Consider the following 20,700-nt stretch of genomic DNA (forward strand, 5'->3'; position numbering starts at 1 on the left):
TGCTGACTTGGTACCTGTGTGGAGGTGAAAGAAAAAGTTTTCTTTGCAGGCGTGACCCACATCCTTTTCGCTCACTTTAAAACATCTCTCCCGGATGCGGCCGTGAAAGCTGAGCGATACAAGAGGACGGGGAAAACTATATTACCTGAAGCCTTTATCAGGCCTTTCTTCTTTAATGATGACAGATACTATCTCGAGAAACGCCTGGCAAGGCAACTATAAGACGCAACCACCTCGTGGAGGTAACGCGACGTTCCGTAGCGTCCACCTTCGACAGATCACACAACAAAGTTCGGGAGTGCATTGCACAACATAAACTGGACACAAAACTAAAGGAAAGGGTGCCTTTGGTCGCAGAGAAACATTAACCTTAGCCACCTGACGCAGAAACAAGGAGACAGGGCGAGGCCCTCTTCCCTGATTCGTCGAAAGAGATTCGTCTTTGAGGTCCTCTCCCAACTTGAGCCCCATATGAATGTTGTTGGTGTATAGTACAGGGCCTGCAAGATATACATCACTTTGGCAGCCAGAAACACATTGCAGGTTGTAGCACGTGCAAATATAGACAGACCGCGTACAACCCATCGGGTGGTTAGCTCACTCATTTCATCCGCTTTGCTGTCCCAAACTGACCCGCTTTCGCGATAGCTGCGAGTGGCACACTAAGGTGCGTGTTCGGCGTTGTGGACTAGTGCACATTCTCCGAAACAGCTGGTCTGGTGTTCCACAAGCCAAGACTTTTGTCCAAATTTAATAAACTTCCACTTTGAGCAGAACATTGCTCGCTGGGTTATTTTCAGGTGAGCGTTCACACCTTCGCTATCAGATACAAAAAAGGCAACATCGTCTGCGTAGGCAGGCACATCGACCTCGACTTAAAACCCCGTATTGCATCGCTGTGCAGAATTTTCCGACGAGGGGTTCAAGAAATAGCGCGAACAGCAATGGCGAAAAAGGGCAGCTTTGACAGCAGAAAGTAGATGTACAGTCGTGTGCAAAAGTGGTACACAACACTCAGCCAGTGACAGAGCTCGAGAAAATTACATCGAAATACCATATAACGAAAACAGCGACAGTGACACATGCATGTGGATAAAATGGGGCACTGCCACTATTGTCTCGATCTTAAATAGCTGTTGTTAGATGAAGTTCACATGCAGTTTTCTCGATCTCCGCCACCGGCTGAGAGTTGTATACCATTTTTGCCCACGACTTTACATCTATGCACCGCGATGGCTCGCCGTTTATAAGCAGGGAGGTGGTACAGTTTCAGTACGCCATTCTGACCCCATCACTAATGACTGAGTCGACACCAACATGATCCAGAAAGAGAAAGACGATGTCGTCTAGTAGCCAGTCGAAGGGCCTAGCGAGATCAATCTGCAGCATGGCTACTTAGAGTCCTTCGCGGTCACAGAGCTCTCGTGTGCTCAATGCAAAATGGATGTTTGAGTAGATCGTCCTGTTCCTAATGCCATACGTCTGGCGGAGACCAATTAGCAGACTGAAGCCCCCTATCCAAAACTTTCATAAGGACCCTGTAGTCGACGTTTGTTAGTGTTATTGTCCTGTATCCATTACAGAGCGGAGTTTAACTTCCTCGTTGCTTTTAGGAATCAAAACCGTGTGAGTGCGCGTGAAAAAAGGTGGTAATGATCCGCGCTCAAAAGATTCCATGAAGACCCCATGAAAGACAGTATGTTACATTTAAACTCCTTACAAAACGCACTACTCAGTCCGTCAGGACCCTGCAATTTTCCGGGGTTCAGTTTGTCAATGTTTTTTTCAACCTCATCGACTGTGGTAACTCTTTCAAGAGCTATCGTAACCTCGAGGTCCAGCTTTGTCGTGACCGACCAAAAATCTCCCCAAATTCCGGGTTTCCCCGGTAGTCGGTGCCCAAACAGTTGCGCATAGTGATTTTCAAAAAAGTGTTAAGCTGCTGAATGCTCGTGCGATGACATCACTTTATATTCTACTTTCAAGATCTCTTTTCCTTTTGCGTAAGTATTCTCGTCCGATAAGGCGCACTTATTAGGCTCCTCACCGGCCAGCAGCCTCTCTCCATGTGCTCGAATTATTTCACCTCTGTATTTGGCCTCGTCGAGGTTTTCCGGTTTGTTTGATATTTTTTTTTTTAACTTTTTGACTGGGATCGTGAAACGCTCAGCATATTTCTGTCTATCACGAGGATGAAAGCAGCAATGACTATGACGCTGCAATTAGTCATGATGACAATGATGATATTAGCAATGCTAATGACGGTGCATTTATTTGCTAATAAAATTGAGACCAAACGTGATGTACCATGTGCACTAGCAATGCTTAGGCTTCCACCTTTCTGCACTGTAGATTCCACAGTGCTCTCGGAATTTCATTGTCTTGAACAGTTATTAGTTTAGAATAATAGTAAACATAGTAATTGCTGGCACAGTATCTTGGGAAACAAGATGACGCACCCACAGGCGACACAGAATACAGTCGTTCCCTGGCCGATATTACGGCCGCCGTTATATATTGACATTTTGTATAATGAACAGCTTTTCTAGGGACCGAACGTTTAAATGTATTTACGTCTCGTTATTATAGAAACTCTCTGTCTGGACAGCGGGCAATGAGAGAGAGCACAAAACCCATTCCGCCCAATGCTATTTTGCCGCGTTAGTAAGGACAGTGATTAGCACAAAATCTCAATCAGATGTTTCAAACACTGCATTTTGAGTGCAGGGCATCAGATGAATCCGGCGAAAAATTACTAAAGAATACTTCAATGAGTTTATACTGCGTTCGCAAAACGAATACGTTAACGAGGACTGCATTGCCGCCTTTGTGTGCGTTCCTCTTGACACTGCTGTATAGTAATGCGACTGCTGTCCCATTATTAGCAGGAAAGTGACGAAACAGTGCCTACATTGTTGGTATTTCTCTCATGCCTTTCAAGTAAGGTGAATGGTGATATCACACACCTAAAAGGAAGGACATATTTCGCGTGCTTTAAGCAACCAGAATACATTCGACTGCAGGATATCACAAAAAGTAGTGCGTTGTGTAAAAGCGCACTATAAAGAGTCTCATGAGCTTAAAAAACTCAATAATCTATCCTGTAATGAAGAGCGAAAGTACTTTCCTACCGGTTCTTAAAAATATAATTGTCTTACAATATTCTCATTTCCAGCCCAGGGCGCCTGTGATGCAATGCGGAACAAGAAAAGACAAGATATACAAAAAGGAGATTGCTATGGTCGTCGCTGTTGCTGTGGCCGTCGCTGTGATAGTTGCTCTTGCGCTTCTCGCGTCACCTCATCAGCATCTTGTGGACAAGGGTTACTGCACCTTGAAGGAGTGCGCATTTCATGCGTCTATGCTCACTGCAAGACTAAACAAGAGCATCGACCCTTGCGAAGATTTCTCAGCGTACATTTGCTCTTCCTGGTCGTGGTCCGGTGACTACAGCGAGTTCGTAAAGACGGCCGTAGACGGCATGCTTTTATCCCGGTTCGCCAGCTTCAGGGAAATGCTATACGAAGGAACGAAGAAGATTCCGGCGGGAGAGCGAGCGCGCGCCATGTACGATGTCTGCATGAACACCGACGTCAAGGACAAAGGGAACATCCAGAGCTTTCTACGTCTTATGAAAGCAGTCGGTCTCAGCTGGCCTGAGCAACCTGCCGGCAATGAAAGCGCCCTGGGCGTGTCACTTTCGCTGGCGTATAAGTGGCAACTGCCGCTTTGGGTGTCGCTTGAAGTTCCGGTCTGGAGGAAGAGTTCGAAATGGCGTCTGTTGATAAAGCCAGGCGACCACGTACCCCTACTCTGGAACCAGTACCACAGCGTGAGGAGTGATGGAGCCTACTTGAAGTACTGGCACGGATTCTACTCTGTGTTTCGCACCAATTTAACTCACCCTCTGGACAAAACCTCAATTGAAAAGATTGCTGACACTGAGGGTGACATCTTACAACGCCTTCAGAAGTCGTACGCCTCCCGGATAAAAACTCCTGCCGTGGTTCCTCTAGCCAGCATCGGTAGCTTCAGCACCCCGCTTACTACTTCTGCTTGGTTGGAGCAGCTGAATGTGAAGCTAGAAATGAGACCGCCTATGCTTGCAGACCACGAAGTCATCACGAGTGACACTGGCTTTCTTGGAACATTGGGATCTCTTTTCATGAGCTACACCAATGAGCAGCTCCTCCATCAACTGTCTTGGACTTTCATTCAGTTCTGCGCGCCGGCCATCGATCGAGAGCTCCACCTTGTGCGATTCGGTAATACTTGGAAAGTGAGTGTTTACAAGCCCATATTTTGCGCCTTCCGTGTTGAGTGGGTATTCAAAATGCTCGTCTTTGCATTAGACTACGTCTCTCGCCTGAATGAGGAAGACCAGCTAAATGTAAATAAAGGCTACAGCAGCTTGATTTCGACCATGATAGCGATGCTGAATAGGACTGCCTGGATGGATGAAACAAGTAAAGAGCTCGCCGCCGACAAAGTCGCATCTATTCAAGCCTTACTTTGGCCTTCACCACACTGGCTTAACAATGAAACAATGGATGCGCTGTATCGCGAGTACCCAAGTAAAGAGGAAACGTTCGACGACTTTTGGATCAGCACCCGCTTTATGATGTCGCGTCATAACAGAACAGACGACTTTGAGGCCGCGCGTGGCTTACCAAGGAACAATCCGCCGGCCAACTTCGGATATGACTATGTTCGCAACATTGTAGAGATACCAATTGGAATAGTCAACAGCCCTCTGTACTACAGACATGGAACAAAGGCGATGTTTTACGGTGGGCTTGGATTCCAGATGGCTTTGGAAATTGTCGCCGCGCTGGACTCCATGGGAATCCACTGGACCAGGGACGGGCAGAAGGTCACCAGCATACTTTCGCCAGCCTCAACGGAAATTTTCGATATCATTGACAGCTGCCTGGTAGACGAAGGCATAGAGACTATATTTCCCGAAATACCGGCACTGGAGATTGCCTACTCTGCTATGGTGCATGCTATTGAGAGCGACAAAGGTTCCCAGCAAGTAAGAGATTTGCCGGAAGAAAAAGTGTTCTTCATGACCATATGCTACATGGGTTGCACGTCTTCGAGAGCGCACAGTGTAGTCGGTGCTAACTGCAACAAAATTGCCCGTAACTCGCCAGTGTTCCATAAGGTCTTCAATTGCCCAAATGGTTCAAAAATGAACCCACCGAAAAAATGCCATTTTCTTGCCTGATGCTAACTGTTGCGGGAACACAAGTCTTACGGTGCAGCGTGCCGTTTATGCCTCCGTGATATGGCAGTGAAGTTAGGTGGGATATGATGTTTAGTTTTGCAGCATGTTGTACGTTTCCTTCATTGGTCGCATTTCGCTCAAGACACTGTAAATGACTTATCTTGGTTTCGCAAAGTTATTTTATTTTGGTGCAGGTAATGACCTTAGGTTTCATTATATGTCATCAAGAGCCCGTCCAAAGAATATAAAAAACATGAATGTATTCATTGAGATTTTTATCGGCACATATATATTTCCTTGCTCTTGGAGTTATATGCATCAATGGTGGACACGTAAGCATGGTGTAATAGACATCAACACCGATCTTTCTATAACAAGAATACTTGCAACTGAAAAACCTTCAGCGCCCTTTATTGTACATATGATGTATGTCTCACGCGTTTACATGCAGGAACTGTCTCGCAATGATGATTATGTGTTAATTAGTTCGGATGTGTGTGTATTCGTCACATTTGTCTTTGGAACCATCACACAGTGATGGTTATGTTTAGTCGATTAGTTCAGGTCAGTGTATGGTGATTACAGTGTTTTATGTATAACGTTTTTTTTTTCTCGCATAAACTGGGAATAGATTTTATGTTGTTTCATTGGTCAGAATGCGCATCTCCTGTAAAAGGAAATTAGTCGAGTGTAGGACAGAGCCTATGTGTGTATTTCCTCGTTTTCTTGTGTCCCGTCAATTGCGCTGTTCCTTCACAATGCAGAACCAACTAGCCCGCCAAATTGCACTTAGCATTTTCTACGGCTGTATGATAGCCTAAAGTTTCTATATATGTTTATAACGTTTTGTAACGCATGTTGCGAGAGAATCAAAGGTTATCGTCGGCACCCCATGCATTGATGTGTGATATTCAGTAACACATTCATTAAAACTGAATGCGCCTATACATCACACCCGTTAACATGAAGTTTGACAGAGCCGATTGAAAACACTTCTTTCTACTAGCTGTCTATACTCACTCAATATGATACAGCTGAGTCTGGTACTACCACAGCATAGCATGGCATGGTATAGTATAGTATAGTATAGTATAGTATAGTATAGTATAGTATAGTATAGTATAGTATAGTATAGTATAGTATAGTATAGTATAGTATAGTATAGTATAGTATAGTATAGCATAGCATAGCATAGTACAGCATAGTACTAGGTTAACGTACAGTACACAGTAACGTACAGTACAGTACAGTATAGTACAGTATAGTATATTATAGCATAGTACAGTATAGTATAGTATAGTATAGTATAGTATAGTATAGTATAGTATAGTATAGTATAGTATAGTATAGTGTAGTATAGTATAGTATAGTATAGTATAGTATAGTATAGTATAGTATAGTATAGTATAGTATAGTATAGTATAGTATAGTATAGTATAGTGTAGTGTGTAGTGTAGTATAGTATAGTATAGTATAGTATAGTATAGTATAGTATAGTATAGTATAGTATAGTATAGTATAGTATAGTATAGTATAGTATAGTATAGTATAGTATAGTATAGTATAGTATAGTATAGTATAGTATGCTGTATAGAAATGGAGCAGCTGAGTAGTCTGTGAAACGTATATTTCCGAGCTCCCGCTTCTCCTTTGTTGACTTCTGTCGTGACTGTGAAGCGATTTATTCGACAATTCGCAACTCCAGATCGCTTCCCGCCACCTAGTGGCCTCCGCTAGAAGCCTCCGCGCATTAATGCGCGATAGGCAATTGTGCTTCGTGAAACGACGCCTCTTATTTGACTCGGCAAAATGCCGCCGCGGAAAAGTAACAAGACGGAAAAGATGTCGAAAGAGCTGTACCGTGCTTGATTTTGTTTGCCTTCTGCCTGGAAAGTTCACAAAGTGTGTTTTGTCTCACAAGGTAAGCATGACGATGCGCCCCGGAGAGCATTATGAGTATTAAAAACAGCACTCGAAAAAAAAAAGTGACTGGGATCACTGTCATTGGTTCGAAGAATTTCACTTGGGGCGACTTCTTCCTTTTCGGCAATCGCCAATTAATGTTTTCTTTACTCCCCGGTTTAACATTAATGCAGTCAATTAAATGTAATTGGTGATTGGCTGCTATCAATAATTCTTAGTAATATGTTCGTGTTATTATCACTTGTTTTGTTTTGAAGGTGCGTTGTCACTGACAGAGTGTGTCCTAGAGCTTACGGTAGCATACCTCCTACTGCCTTTTCGTTGTGTTTTTTTTTTTTTTTTTCCCTCGGCAACTAAGCCATGCGGCTAAGCTTTCAATTCCCTCTAGCGGCTGACAGTCCTACCTCACCATGGCCATATGTCAAAGCGGAGGTGCGCGCAACACCACCCCTCCATCTCACTCACCCGATTACTTCCCTCAACTCGCTTGTTTGAAGCTTGCAAAGCTTGTCTACATCCTGCAGGTTCTGCACTGTGCGGGAAAACAGGTGCAGGCAATACACAGAATATTCTAAACCTTTTTGTGGTGCAATGGGAGCCCATGTGTCGTAAACTTGTTCACTTGATCGTATATAAACTTGTATCCTGTTTTTTTTTTTCTTTTTAAGGTTGCGAAATTACCCCTTTTTTAGTAGCTGTCGTTGTCTCAGTGCTAATTTAACCTTGTCTATTCGCTCCGACTGGAGATGCTCGTGATGGGACTCCATGGGGATTCCTTAAAGAAGCTGCACACACCTTCGATTGCCGCATGCTCTCTTTTCATTGGATTACCTGTATAGCCTCTCCACAAGATGTGGCGCGCTCTCATAATGCAATCCGGTGATTTGAGACCGGAGCTGTTCGTGTTCTCCTTTTTGGAGTTTTTGCATGCAATAAAGAAACAAAATAATTGCCGCCGATTACGTTGCTTCCTAATACGAAAGTTTAGTGCAGCTCATCAGGTGTTTCAGCTTTTGGATAGATTGAGACAAAGCATTCGAGCAAGACATGTATAGCCTTTATCAAAAGTTTACTGCCCAGAGGGTTTGCTTTAAAGCTATATAATATGACTTCTGTAATAATTGTGGAAGTCTTAGCTATTGGAGAGGGTAGGACGAAAAATCTTCTTGCCTTCAGCAAATATGGAAACCTGGGAATGCATTACGAGCCACATAGTATCGCTCAGTAGTAGACCCCCTGGGCTGTAAACTTTTGATAAGGGTTTTTGATAAGGACAACTTTTAGGCAAGCGCTTCGCAGTGGTGAACGGCGGCGGCTATGCGTTGCGGCTCGGGCGGTGCATATATTGAGATCCCCCAAAGCCACCGATCCGGCGCTCTGATTACCGCCGCACAGGGGTGGCATTGGAGGAGGAGCGAAGAGAGTAAAGTTATCGGGAGGTCGCGGGAGGCAGCGCTGGGGATCATAGGAATGTTGTGCGATAAATAGATAGCAGCGACTGACTGATGCCGTTGACGCCGCTAGCGAGTTAAATCACCGTGGTTCTGCGTTTCGGCTTGGGATGCACGCAGCGCTGATGCAGAGCCGTTCACAACCGGAGAACACCGTCGCCGCCACGCATTAGGATGTTTATAACGTTTCGTAAAGCATGTTGCGAGAGAATCAAAGGTTAACGTCGGCACCCCATGCATTGATGTGTGATATTCAGTAACACATTCTGTAAAACTTACTGCGCCTATACATCACACCCGTTAACATGAAGTGAAGGGTGGCGCCAGTAGCGCGCGCTGCCTAAAGCCCTTCAATAAAAGTTTATTGAGGGGCTTTATAGCGCGGCCCCGGCTGCGGAACTGGTTACGAGGGACGACGGCGAAGACGACACGAAATGCAGGAACCGGCGCCAAAGAACTGCATGAGCCAGGGAAATTGATCTGTTCGTTCCGGTGCGGGATCGAACCCTAGTTCTGGGAGCGTTCATAAAAAGAAAAGAAAACTTTGAAAATTTCTTGCAGCGCAAATTGCCATGTGTTTCAATGATGGTAAAGCTTGACACCCCCCCCCCCCCCCTCCCTCGAGTAAGCGACAAAACATGGTCTCCGAATTTTGGGCATTCAAGTTGATGTGTTAACGGAGATGTTTATTTGCATCAAGATCAGTCAGTTCTTCGTTTCTTATGCTGTCATTTTAAACTGCTCACTTGAATCAGCTTTAGCCGGCTATAGAGTACCGCAGTTTCATCGCTCAAGCGGTTGAGAAAAGACGGAATTCGACACGCTGAGTCAGTTCGGCGCAAACATCGGAGTGGCTTGCCTGTAGCATTGAATAAATACTGCAAACAAAGTTTCGCTCCTTTCAGAAAAGCCGGGAATGCATATGCACTGTGCATATGAGTCCGAAGAAGCATAGTTTATTTAAATCAGTTTGGTGCCGTTCATGATGAGATTTAGACGCAAAAAGCCACACATGACGACGGTTTCAGAATTGTAGTTAACAGTTCGATCAGGCTAGTCGCTATAATCAGCTCGCTTTGGACAAAACAACTAGAATTTCCGCCACACCCTACAAATTGAAGCACCGCACCAAGTGGAAATGCCGCCGCGATGCTGCATCGGACTACTAACTTTTTTTATGCTGCGCAGTTTTGCTAGATACCTAGTGTTTTCGTTTTTTTTCTGTAGTTGCGAACTGAGAATTTAGGCCTTGCAGCACGAAAATCTCCCACAGGAAATTTGAATGTCTCTCAAACGTAGTTTATTTTGGACCTGAAACTTTCACTGATGCGGTCTCAAATTTCTGAGTCCTCTCGCTTCGGCTGCCTCATCGTCATGACCAGATAGCAGAACAAAGACATTACCCATATAGGCAGGGAACTATCAAGCGCTGAAAAACATTCTATAAAGGCGTCCTAAATGATCTGCATTTGTGGGGTGCACCATAAACGGTACACACCCACGGAATGTAGGAAATGTCGTTTGTACACTTGCGTAGGCGACAACGTATTCAGAGTAGCCAGACATGCGCTGGGCGAGGACGGCACCGAAGCCAACACCAGTGGCATCGGTGTGAAGTTCTGTAGGGGCAATAGATACTGCTACATACTGCAGTGAGAGCGGACTACTCTGAGTATAGTGTGAGCGAGGTCGAGTTACAGCGCGTAGATCGGCAGCATGGCAAGCAACGAGCAACAGCTTGAAGAACCGTGAAGACGCAGCTACACTCCCATCCCTCCTAACTCCCTATTTACCCAAACAGCGGCCGAGGCCCTCCCTTCATTCAAATAAAGGCTTCATTCATTATTCATTCAACTCTCGCTCTCGAAAGCGTGACACCTCTGCTGACAACCGTCTGTCGACAACGATGGGGCATTGAAGGATTTCGCCTTAAAACACGCCGTGCGAAATTTCCAGCCAGAAGGCGCACAAAATCAAACACGGCACAAATGTTTCGACTTCTTTTTCGTTTTCTTACCTTTCCGCGGCGGAATTTCTACGAGTCAAATCGGAGGTGCCGTTTCACAAAGCTCAAGTTCTTATCGCGCTTCACTGCGCGAACTCTGTTCCGGATGCTTCTAGCGGAGGCCGCTAAGTGGCGAGAAACGATCTGGAGTTGCCAATAGTAGAACACATTGGCGGCAACGCTTCAGCCACGATAGCAGTCTCAACAAAGGAGCAGCTGGAGCCGGGCAACAGACGTTTCACAGACTATTCAGCTGCGCCACTTATACTACAGCATGAGTATATACTATACTATACTATACTATACTATACTATACTATACTATACTATACTATACTATACTATACTATACTATACTATACTATACTATACTATACTATACTATACTATACTATACTATACTATACTATACTATACTATACCATATGTTATGCTAAGCTATAATACGCTCTGTAATAGCACTAGACGTTACACAAACCATTCAGCTGTACCATATGAAGTATAGTTCAGAGAGCAAACAGGAGGCAGGTAGTAAAATGTTTTTAATCGGCTCTATCAAAACCTTGATAACTGGCGCGATGATAGGTGCAGCCCGTTTTACAGAACGTGTTACTAAAATCACACATAAATGCGTTAGGTGCAGACATTGACCCTTGATTCTCTCGCTACATGCATTACAAAACAATATAAACATAAAAACTTGAGGCTATCATACATCCGCAGAAAATGGTAAGTGGCCTACACTCAATTATTTTCCTTTTACAGGAGGAAGTGCACATTCTGCACAGTGAGTGAACATAAAATATATTCTTAGTTTACGCGAGAAAAAGCGTTATACATAAAACACTGTAATCACCATACAGTGATCTGAACTGATCAACTAAACATAGCCATCACTGTGAGATTGTTTTAAAGACACATGTAACCAATCCGCGGCGGAATTTCGACCAGTCAAATCGGAGGTGCCGCTTCACAAAGCTTAAGTCCGACAGTCCTAACTAATTTAAACATAACCATCATTGTGAAATGGTTCCTGCATGTAAACACATGGGGCATACAACATAAGTGAAATAAAGGGTGATAAAGATTTTCCATTTGGAAGAATTCTTGCAATGAAACGATCGGTGCAAATTTCTAGCACACCCTGCTTATGTGTGCACCATTGATATATGTAACTTGAAGAGCAAGAAAATTATTAATGTGCGTATAATAATACCATTGAACACACTCGCATTTTTTGTGTTTTTTGGACGGGCTCTTGATGAAATATTATGAAAACTAAGGCCCCTAGCTGCAGCAAACAAAATAATGATCGTCAACCAAGATAAGACATTTACAGTGTATTGAGCAAATGTGACCAAAATGAAGCACACGTGCAATATGCTGCAAACATATATACCACATTCCTCCTAACTTCACTGTCATATGACTAAGGCATAAGCGGCACGCTGCACCGCAAGAAAAGTGCTCCTGCAACAGTTGGCATCAGTCAAGAAAATGGCATTTTTTCGTTGGGTTCATTTTTGAATCACTTGGACAATTGAAGGCCTTATGGAACACTGGCGAGTTACGGGCAATCTTATTGCAGTCAGCACCGAGAACACTGTGCGCTGTCGAAGACGTGCAACTCATATAGCATATGGTCATGAAGAACACTTTTTCTTCCGGTAAATCTTTTACTTGCTGGGAATCTTTGTCGCTCTCGATAGCATGTTTCATTGCAGAGTAGGCAATCTCCAGTGCCGGTATTTCGGGAAATATAGTCTCTATGCCTTCCTCTTTCAGGCAGCTGTCCTTGGTATCAAAAATTTTCATTGAGGCTGGCGAGAGTATGCTGGTGACCTTCTGCCCATCCTTGGTCCAATGGATTCCTATAGAGTCCAGCGCGGAAACAATTTCCAAAGCCATCTGGAATCCAAGCCCGCCGTAAAACATTGCCTTTGTTCCACGTCTGTAGTACAGAGGCCTGTTGACTATGCCAATTGGTATCTCTACATTGTTACGAACATAGTCATATTTGAAGTTGGCCGGTGGAACGTTCTTTGGCAAGCCACGCGCGAGCTCAAAGTCATCTGTTCTGTTACGTCGCGACATAATAAAGCGGGTGTTGATCCAAAAGTCGTCGAACGTTTCCTCTTTAGTTGGGTACTCGCTGTAGAACACATCCAGTATTTCATTGTTAAGCCATTGTGGTGAAGGCCAGAGTAGGGCCTGTATAGATGCCACTTTGTCGGCGGCGACCTCTTTACTTTTTTCATCCAGCCAGGTAGAGCTATACAGCATCGCTGCCAAGGCCGAAATCAAGCTGCTGTAGCCGTCGTCTACAATCAGCTGGTCCTCCTCAGTCAGGCGGGAGACGTAGTCTAATGCAAAGACGAGCATTTTGAATATCCACTCAACACGGAAGGCGCAGAATATGGGCTTGTAAACACTCGCTTTCCAAGTATCACCGAATCGCACAGGGTGGAGCTCTCGATCGATGGCCGGCGCGCAGAATTGGATGAAAGTCCAGGACAGTTGACGGAGGAGCTGCTCGTTGGTGTAGCTCGAGAAAAGAGCTCCAAATGTTCCAAGAAAGCCGGTATCGCTCGTGATGACTTCGTGGTCAGCAAGCATAGGCGGTCTTAATTCCAGCTTCATATTCAGCTGCTCCAACCAAGCAGAAGTGGTAAGCGGGGCGCTGAAGTTGCCGATGCTGGCGAGAGGAACCACGGCAGGATTTTTCATTCGAGAGGCGTACGATTTCTGAAGGCGTCGTAAGATGTCACCCTCAGTGTCAGCAATCTTTTCAATCGAGGTTTTGTTCAGAGGGCTAGTTAAATTAGTGCGAAACACAGTATAGAATCCGTGCCAGTACTCCAAGTAGGCTCCACCACTCCTCACGCTGTGGTACTGATTCCAGAGTAGGGGTACGTGGTCTCCTGGTTTTATCAACAGGCGCCATTTCGCACTCTTCCTCCAGATCGGAACTTCAAGCGACACCCAAAGTGGCAGCTGCCACTTATACGCCAAAGAAAGTGACACGCCCAGGGCGCTTTCATTGCCTGCAGGTTGCTCGGGCCAGCTGAGACCAACCGCCTCCATAAGACGTAGAAAGCTCTGAATGTTCCCCTTGTTCTTGACGCCGGTGCTCATGCAGACATCGTACATGGCGCGCGCTCGCTCTCCCGCCGGAATCTTCTTCGTTCCTTCGTATAGCATCTTCCTGAAACTGGCGAACCGGGAGAAGAGCATGCCGTCTACGGGAGTCTTGACAAACTCACTGTAGTCACCCGACCGCAACCAGGAAGAACAAACGTACGCTGAGAAATCTTCGCAAGGGTCGATGCTCTTGTCCAGTCTTGCAGTGAGCATAGACGCGTGAAATGCGCACTCTTCCAAGGTACAGTAACCCTTGTCCAAAAGATGCCGATGAGGCGACGCGAAGAGCGCAAGAGCGATTATCCCAGCGGCGGCCACAGCAACCGCGACGACCATAGCAACCGTCTTTTTGTATGTCTTGTCTTTTCTTATTTCGCATAGCTTCACAGGCACCGCCTTGGGCTGCAGATGGGAAAATTGTGAGACAATTATATTGTAAGGAAGACAAAGAAGACACAGCACTGCGGCACTGCGATCGCACTCGCAGGTCTCTGGCGTCCATCTCTCGTGCTGCATCTGTGCACCGCGGCTGGTATTTCTCCCCTGCTCTGTCAGATGTACTGGCAGCGGTAGCCGTCAGACCAAGCCAATAAATCCTCTTTTCACTTGGTGGAGGTGAATCCGAGGTTCTCAGTCTCTTCTCGCCCTGGAGCTTCGCAGCCGAACGCTGACCACCCCAATGACGGAGCCGACCTCACTGCACCCAGCTCCGTCCGTAACCTGCACTGGTACCCAACGTCAACGGGACTTTGCTACCGTCAGTAGTAGCAGAGATGACGACGTTGCGATTGGCTCTCCGCCTACGAATGGGTGAGCCGTCACACCCACTGGGATGATTATCTCAAGCTCAATTTGAGCGATGTAGCCAATCTTTTGTTTAGAAACCAGGAGTCGGACATTACCACCTGGCTTACTTTCAAGACCAAATTTTTAGAGGTCTTCGACCGCCCCGCCGTTCGCAACAGTGTCTCCAGTCCTAAGCGCAGCTTGCTGATGAGACATTCACGAGTTATATTGAAGACATTGTTGATTTGTGTCGCCGCGCTAACCTGACCATGATCGAAGCCGATAAAATACGCCATGTTCCTACGGGAATCGATGACGGGGCATTCAACATGCTCATCGCCAAGGGTCCCACTACAATCAAGGAAGCCTACGACCTCTGCCAAAGCTATGACGAGCAGCGCAAGAAGCGTGCTTGATTCGCCACCACAATAAAATTACACCTCGAGATGTCTACCCCCTCCCACGAATCGGCTATGCCCTCGACTGCTTGCAAGGAGGAGAATTCTTTTCCTCCCTGGATTTGCGCTCCGGGTATTGGCGGGTGCCCATGGCAGCGGCAGATCGTGCGAAGACCACCTTTATTACCCCAGACGGACCATGCGAATTTAGCGTTATGCCATTCGGACTCCGTAACGCCCCAGCCACAATCGAAAGAATTATGGACACCATATTGCGAGGCCTGAAATGGAACATCTGTTTGTGCTATCTGGATGATATCGTCGTCTTTTCAACCAACATTTCCACCCAACTGACTCGATTTCGCCAGGTCTTCACTTGCCTCACATGCGCCGGCCATCAATTGAACCTCAAAAAGTGCCGCTTCGGTGCCCGGCAGCGCACAATACTCGGAAACACCGTGTGCAGAGATGGAGTTCTACCTGATCCTGACAAACTGCGCGCCATTGCTGACTTCCCGAAACCGACCACCCTGAAACAACTGCGAAGCTTTGTGGTGGGCCTTTGCTCGTAATACCGTCGTTTCGACCAGAATTTCGCATCCATCATAAGCCCCCTTACACAGCTCCTGAAAGGCACCTCTAATCTCTCCTGTTAAACGCCAGCCTGCGACGATGCATTCGCAACGCTGTGCCATATGTTTTGACGTCGCAGCCCATCATTCGTTATTAAGACCCTACTGCCCCTACAGAACTTCACACCGATGCCACTGGTGTCGGCCTCGGTGCCGCCCTCGCTCAGCGCATGTCTGGCTACTCCGAATACGTTGTCGTCTACACAAGCCATGCTCTGAACAAATCAGAATCCAATTACTCCGTTACCGAAAAGGAATGAGGCTGTCACGAAGCTCCGCCCTTACTTATACGGTCACTCCTTCGAGGTAGTTACGGTTCATCGCGCTCTCTGCTGACTCGCGTCTCTCAAGTGAAAAGTAGATTTATTGGCTTGGTATGCCGGCTAATGCTGCCAGTACTTGTGACACAGCAGGAGAGAATTACCAGCTGCGGGGCACAACTGCAACGCGAGAGATGGACGCCGGAGACCAGCGGTGGCGACAGCGATGCCGCGGCGATGCGTCTTCTTTGTATATTAAAAAAAAAAAAAAAAAAAAACGTTAGGAAGCACTTTTGTTCTTCATTAAGGAGACAGATTATAAATAAGTTCTATCAGCTCATCAGACGCTTTTACACACTGCACTATTGTTGTGATATCCTACAGTCGAACGTATCTGGTTATTTAATGCACACAAAATATGTCGTTTTTTGTACTGTGTGAGAACAAATACCAACAAGCCGGATACTATTATCGTCAATTTCTTGCTATTAATGTCACAGCAGTCGCAGTATTATGCCACAGTGTCGAGAGGAACACATACAAAGGCGGCAATGCAGTCCTCGCTAAAGAATTCGTTTTGTGAACGCAGCATACTTTTACGCCAAATTTCAGTATTCCTTAGTATTTTTTGCAGCATTTATCTGATGACCAATACTCAAAATGCAGGGTATGGAGCATCTGATTGAGATATTGGCCTAATCACTGTCCTCACTAAGGCGGCAGAAAGCATGCGCCGGAATGGGTTCGGTGCTTTCTCTTATTGCCCACCGTCCGGACATGGAATTTTTTCTAATAACGAGACATAAATACATTTAAAACGTTTGGTCCCTAGAAAGGCTCTCCGCTGTACAAAGTCTCTGCATACAACGGCGGTCGTAATAACGTGGAACGACTGTATTCTCTGTGTCACCTGTAGATATGCGCCATCTTCTTCCCCATGATACTGTGGCACCACTTATGTTAGCTATTAATGGAAACTAATAACTTGTCCAGACAAAAGGAAATTCTGGGAACACTGTGGAATCTACATTACAGAAATGCGGAAGGCTAAGCGTTATTGGTGCACACGGCGCATCACGTTTGCTCTATCAACCAAATGCACCGTTATTATTATTGTTAGTGGCATCATTGTCATTATAGCTAATTGCAGCGTCATTGTCATAGCTGCTACTTTCTCAAGGTAAACAAGGAGAATTGTGATAAACGATCCCAGGCTTGGTGCAGTTGGTTAAAGGGCTCGACTGGATCCAAGGGATGGAGGTTAGATTCCCAGTACAGACAGGAATCATGTTATCACGTCACCGGGTGATGACGCAACAGTCTCGCTTATCCCACGGAATCTTGCGAAGTGTGACATTTATGATCCTGTCCGTTCGACCATGCGAAGTGTGACACTTCTCGTGGTCGAACGGACAGGGTTATGGCCGCGAGTATGATCTATTAAAGACTTTTGCCTTAAAATATACAGACTAGGCATACGGCTCTCAACAGTTCTCCCTTTGTTCGCATTCTTAGGGCACTTTGCTTTCAAAAGCTTGGTTACAATTAGCTTCGAAATCAGGTTTTTTGGTTGTGCGCATAACGCGGTAACAATGTCCAGCTAAGATGAAGTGAATTTTCATGAGGCACGTCTCAGCATAAGGTTGGACGTCAGATGTACTAGACCTTGTAAGCGGTTTCTCAGCTAAGTGTTCAGTCAATTTTCGAGGGACCCATATTACAAGAAATGCATCTTTATCGCGTCTCAATCCCTAGTAAGTCGATACAACTGGTTATTTTAAGAGACGGAATTGACCGCCTATATATATTGTGTGTAGCGCATTCAAATCTAGATGACTTCGCAGTATCGAACCAAACGAGGCGAAGAGTCTAGTGCTGTTGGAGAATCCTCCGATATTTCAGGCAGCGGTGTGTTTTTCTTTTGTGCACAATATTTATTCGGTATTTCACTTAATTTACCGCTTTTACTGCTTTCTTGATTCACTGGTACATTAAAGGCTGGCTACGGAATAACTGAGATTCGAGTCAATTACCATTATGGCACCCTCTCTTGTCGCATTGGTGGCAGGAGGCAAGGTGTTCCGACGGGCACGTTGTTCCTTGGCTTTTCCGTCTGCCGCCACAGATTCGAGAGCGAACGCGTCACCGGACGTCGCACTGGCCATGGTGCCTGACATGGTACCTGACCTGGCCCGCACTGCGCCGACTTGCGCAGCGTTGCTGTGGGCTATTGGCTGCTGCGGCCGCTCCACTTTGACCCCCTGCGAAGGGATGTCTTCATTCCGGGAGCCAGGTGATGTAGCGGATGAACTGCCCGGTGTGATGAGCGAAGGCGACGTCGTGTAAGTACCGGGACCTTGCGCTCTTATTTGAGGTTTGGCTGAAGAGCCTGCAGCTTCTTCTACGGAACGGCCCTGTGGAAGTACTGTGGTCACGGTGTCGGGAGTACTTCGTTTGTGTTGCTCTGCCGTTGAAGAAAGACACTGGCTGCCCTGGACTGGTGCCGGTGCCTTTTGCGCTTCTGTTCTCGGTGCGGGTAATGCCAGGTTGTCACCGCCTTTTGCCTTTTCAGGTGCTGATACTTCCGGCTCAGGGTCGTTAGGACGGTTCGCGATTGCCGATGGCTCGTCCGGCGAGCAGAGGCCAGACTCGGTGACGGCAGTGGTTGCGCCTCGCGAACACTGGTCATCGGTCTTCGCCTTGAGCGTCTGCCCCGACGGAGCATCGAGATGCTCGTGGGCGTCCTTACCGTGATGTGCAAGACTGCCAGTAGTCAGCTGGGGACTGGGGAGACCGCTCGACGCGATGATACGGTCAGGGCTCACGGCGGACGAACCTGCCTTGGACGAGCGGTTCTGGTGACGACTCCGTTGCTTCCCTCCGGTGGCTGGTCTCTCTGCTTTCGGGCTTTTTGGCATGACCACTGCACTGCAGGAGCAGAGAGAGGTAGGGCCAGATAGGAAGAGTTAGTTGGAGTTCGCTCAGAGCTTGCGAACAGTCTTTCTGCCAACAGCCAGAATCTGCAGAACGTACGTGCAGCTCGTGCAAGTCTTCTTCTTCTGTGCCAACACGCGACGGTGCGGCAAGTGACAATGCCGATTGTGCCTTTTGGGAGTGATGATAATGAAAACGTTTATTTAGAGCCACAAAAATTTAAACAAGGGGAAGGTTGATCGGGTCCCTAGTCCGGGACACCTTTGGTGAAAGCCGCTGTCCGTGCTCTTTCGACGAGGCCTTGTTCCTCGAGGTCCGAGCTAGACAGGACCGCCTCCCTGCCCTCCCACGTTGTCTGATTTATTTCATCAATACTGCTATTTTTCGGTCAAACACGGAGCATGAGGTATAGGTTTGCCTTATCGCCGCAAAATTTCCACTGCGGCGAAAAGGAATCCAGCTCCGTAGTGTGAAGAATAGATGGATCAATAAAAGGCAATTTGTAATTTTCGAATGTGATTTTTTTTATTAGGCCCTTAAAAGGACGCGGGTTGTCTGCCTATCAAGACGCAAATGCAGTAATATCTCGAAAGAAGTTGTGAATGGAGAGGGGAAGCCAAAATCAGTAAGGGAGGACATAGAAGGACCCCGAGGAAGCAAAGCTGTGCTGGCCGAAGCATGTGCGGGCTTGTTTCCTTCAACTCCCTGGTCACGTGACACCCATGCCAGCTCCTTTCGTGCAACAGGGGTCCTACCATGATTTAGTATCGTTGAGGCTATCACCGTGATTCTGCCTCGCATATATGTTCTATTAGCCGCCTGGGAATCTTACAATGTATTTCGATGCGGAGTGCGTCGCGGCTAGGGCCATCGCTACTTCTTCCGTAGCCAGTGTTTCCCTATTACGAACTGGTAGCCTGTCCATGACCTGCATTCGGTGCGCCACTGAGATTGCTGATATTCCCTCTACAGAACCCGCAACATCCACGAAAAAGGCTCATTTTTATGAATCGCACTATCTTCATCTTTTTGCTCCTCGCCGCTCGTCTAGCATGATGATACTCCGGTTGCACGTTTTTGGGAAGCGGAAGCGTAAGGAAATTGTTTTTCCACTCTTTGGGCATATCTTGTCTCCCAGTTACTTGTCGCGGGAAGGAAATCGTTAAATCTTACAAGGCCTCGCGGCCCATCTTGCTTGTGGCCAGTCACACTGCCTGGCTTGTATGATTGGTGCTATCAGTTCATCAGTCGTACTGTAACCGCCCAGTTTTATCAAACGCTCTGTAGACACCTTCATGAATAGCCCGATTTCCTTTTGAAAGCCGTTCGAAGGGTGACGTCCAGGTGGTTTTAACTCTTTGTTCCTCAAGCGAAGATACGGGGCCACGTACACTATCTTGCAGATGATAAGGCCTGTATTAGTCTAAGGGTATCCTCTTCTTGCATACCATTCTTCTTTTTGTGACCGGAGATATCATACGGATGATTTGCTCGCACACCTTTCGGAGCTTGGTTATCTCTCGGGAAAGAACAAAAAAATCATTGCAATGACATGGAATGTTTTGAAATATTCTAGCGAGGAGCGTAATTTCATAGAATTTCCTGAAGAGATACTTGATCAGACATTCGCCGGAACGCATCGAGCCTCAAACGGCAGTTTTTGCTTAATGCGCCCGGCAACATTTTCATCATGAATGCTAATAAATTGAATGGAAGCATCTGTTTTCGCACATACGTTAAAAATGAAGATGTTTACAGGAACTGGTGAACGCACTAACACAAGCCGCATGTACTTCCCTCGGCTTGTTCGTTGGATTGGTTATGTGTTTTCGAACGCTTAAGATTGCAGTTCGAATCTGGCTTTTTACTGGCACTTTCTATCACATTTCTTTTCAATGAACCATTAAAGAAAACAAAACATATTTTTCACTTACCCTTGTG

The 20,700-nt window shown here is 46.3% G+C and overlaps 2 protein-coding genes across 2 annotated transcripts; one reads left to right on the forward strand and one right to left on the reverse strand.

The window, feature by feature from the left end:
• Positions 1-3,238: 3,238 nt before the first annotated feature.
• LOC146207733 (neprilysin-like) lies at positions 3,239-5,230 on the forward strand. Its single transcript, XM_084577444.1, has one exon. The coding sequence runs from the start codon at positions 3,239-3,241 to the stop codon at positions 5,228-5,230; it is 1,992 nt and encodes a 663-aa protein (XP_084433570.1).
• Positions 5,231-12,093: 6,863 nt separating this feature from the next.
• Positions 12,094-18,743, reverse strand: LOC146207734 (neprilysin-like). Its single transcript, XM_084577456.1, has 2 exons — positions 17,859-18,743; positions 12,094-14,151 (listed from the first exon to the last, which is right to left on the reverse strand). Exons 1-2 carry the CDS (start codon positions 18,741-18,743, stop codon positions 12,094-12,096), a joined length of 2,943 nt encoding a protein of 980 aa, XP_084433582.1.
• Between the last annotated feature and the right edge of the window lie 1,957 nt (positions 18,744-20,700).

The sequence above is a fragment of the Amblyomma maculatum genome, chromosome 1 (genome assembly GCF_055883805.1).
Source record: "Amblyomma maculatum isolate TAMU_Amacu chromosome 1, ASM5588380v1, whole genome shotgun sequence".
Taxonomy (NCBI): domain Eukaryota; kingdom Metazoa; phylum Arthropoda; class Arachnida; order Ixodida; family Ixodidae; genus Amblyomma; species Amblyomma maculatum.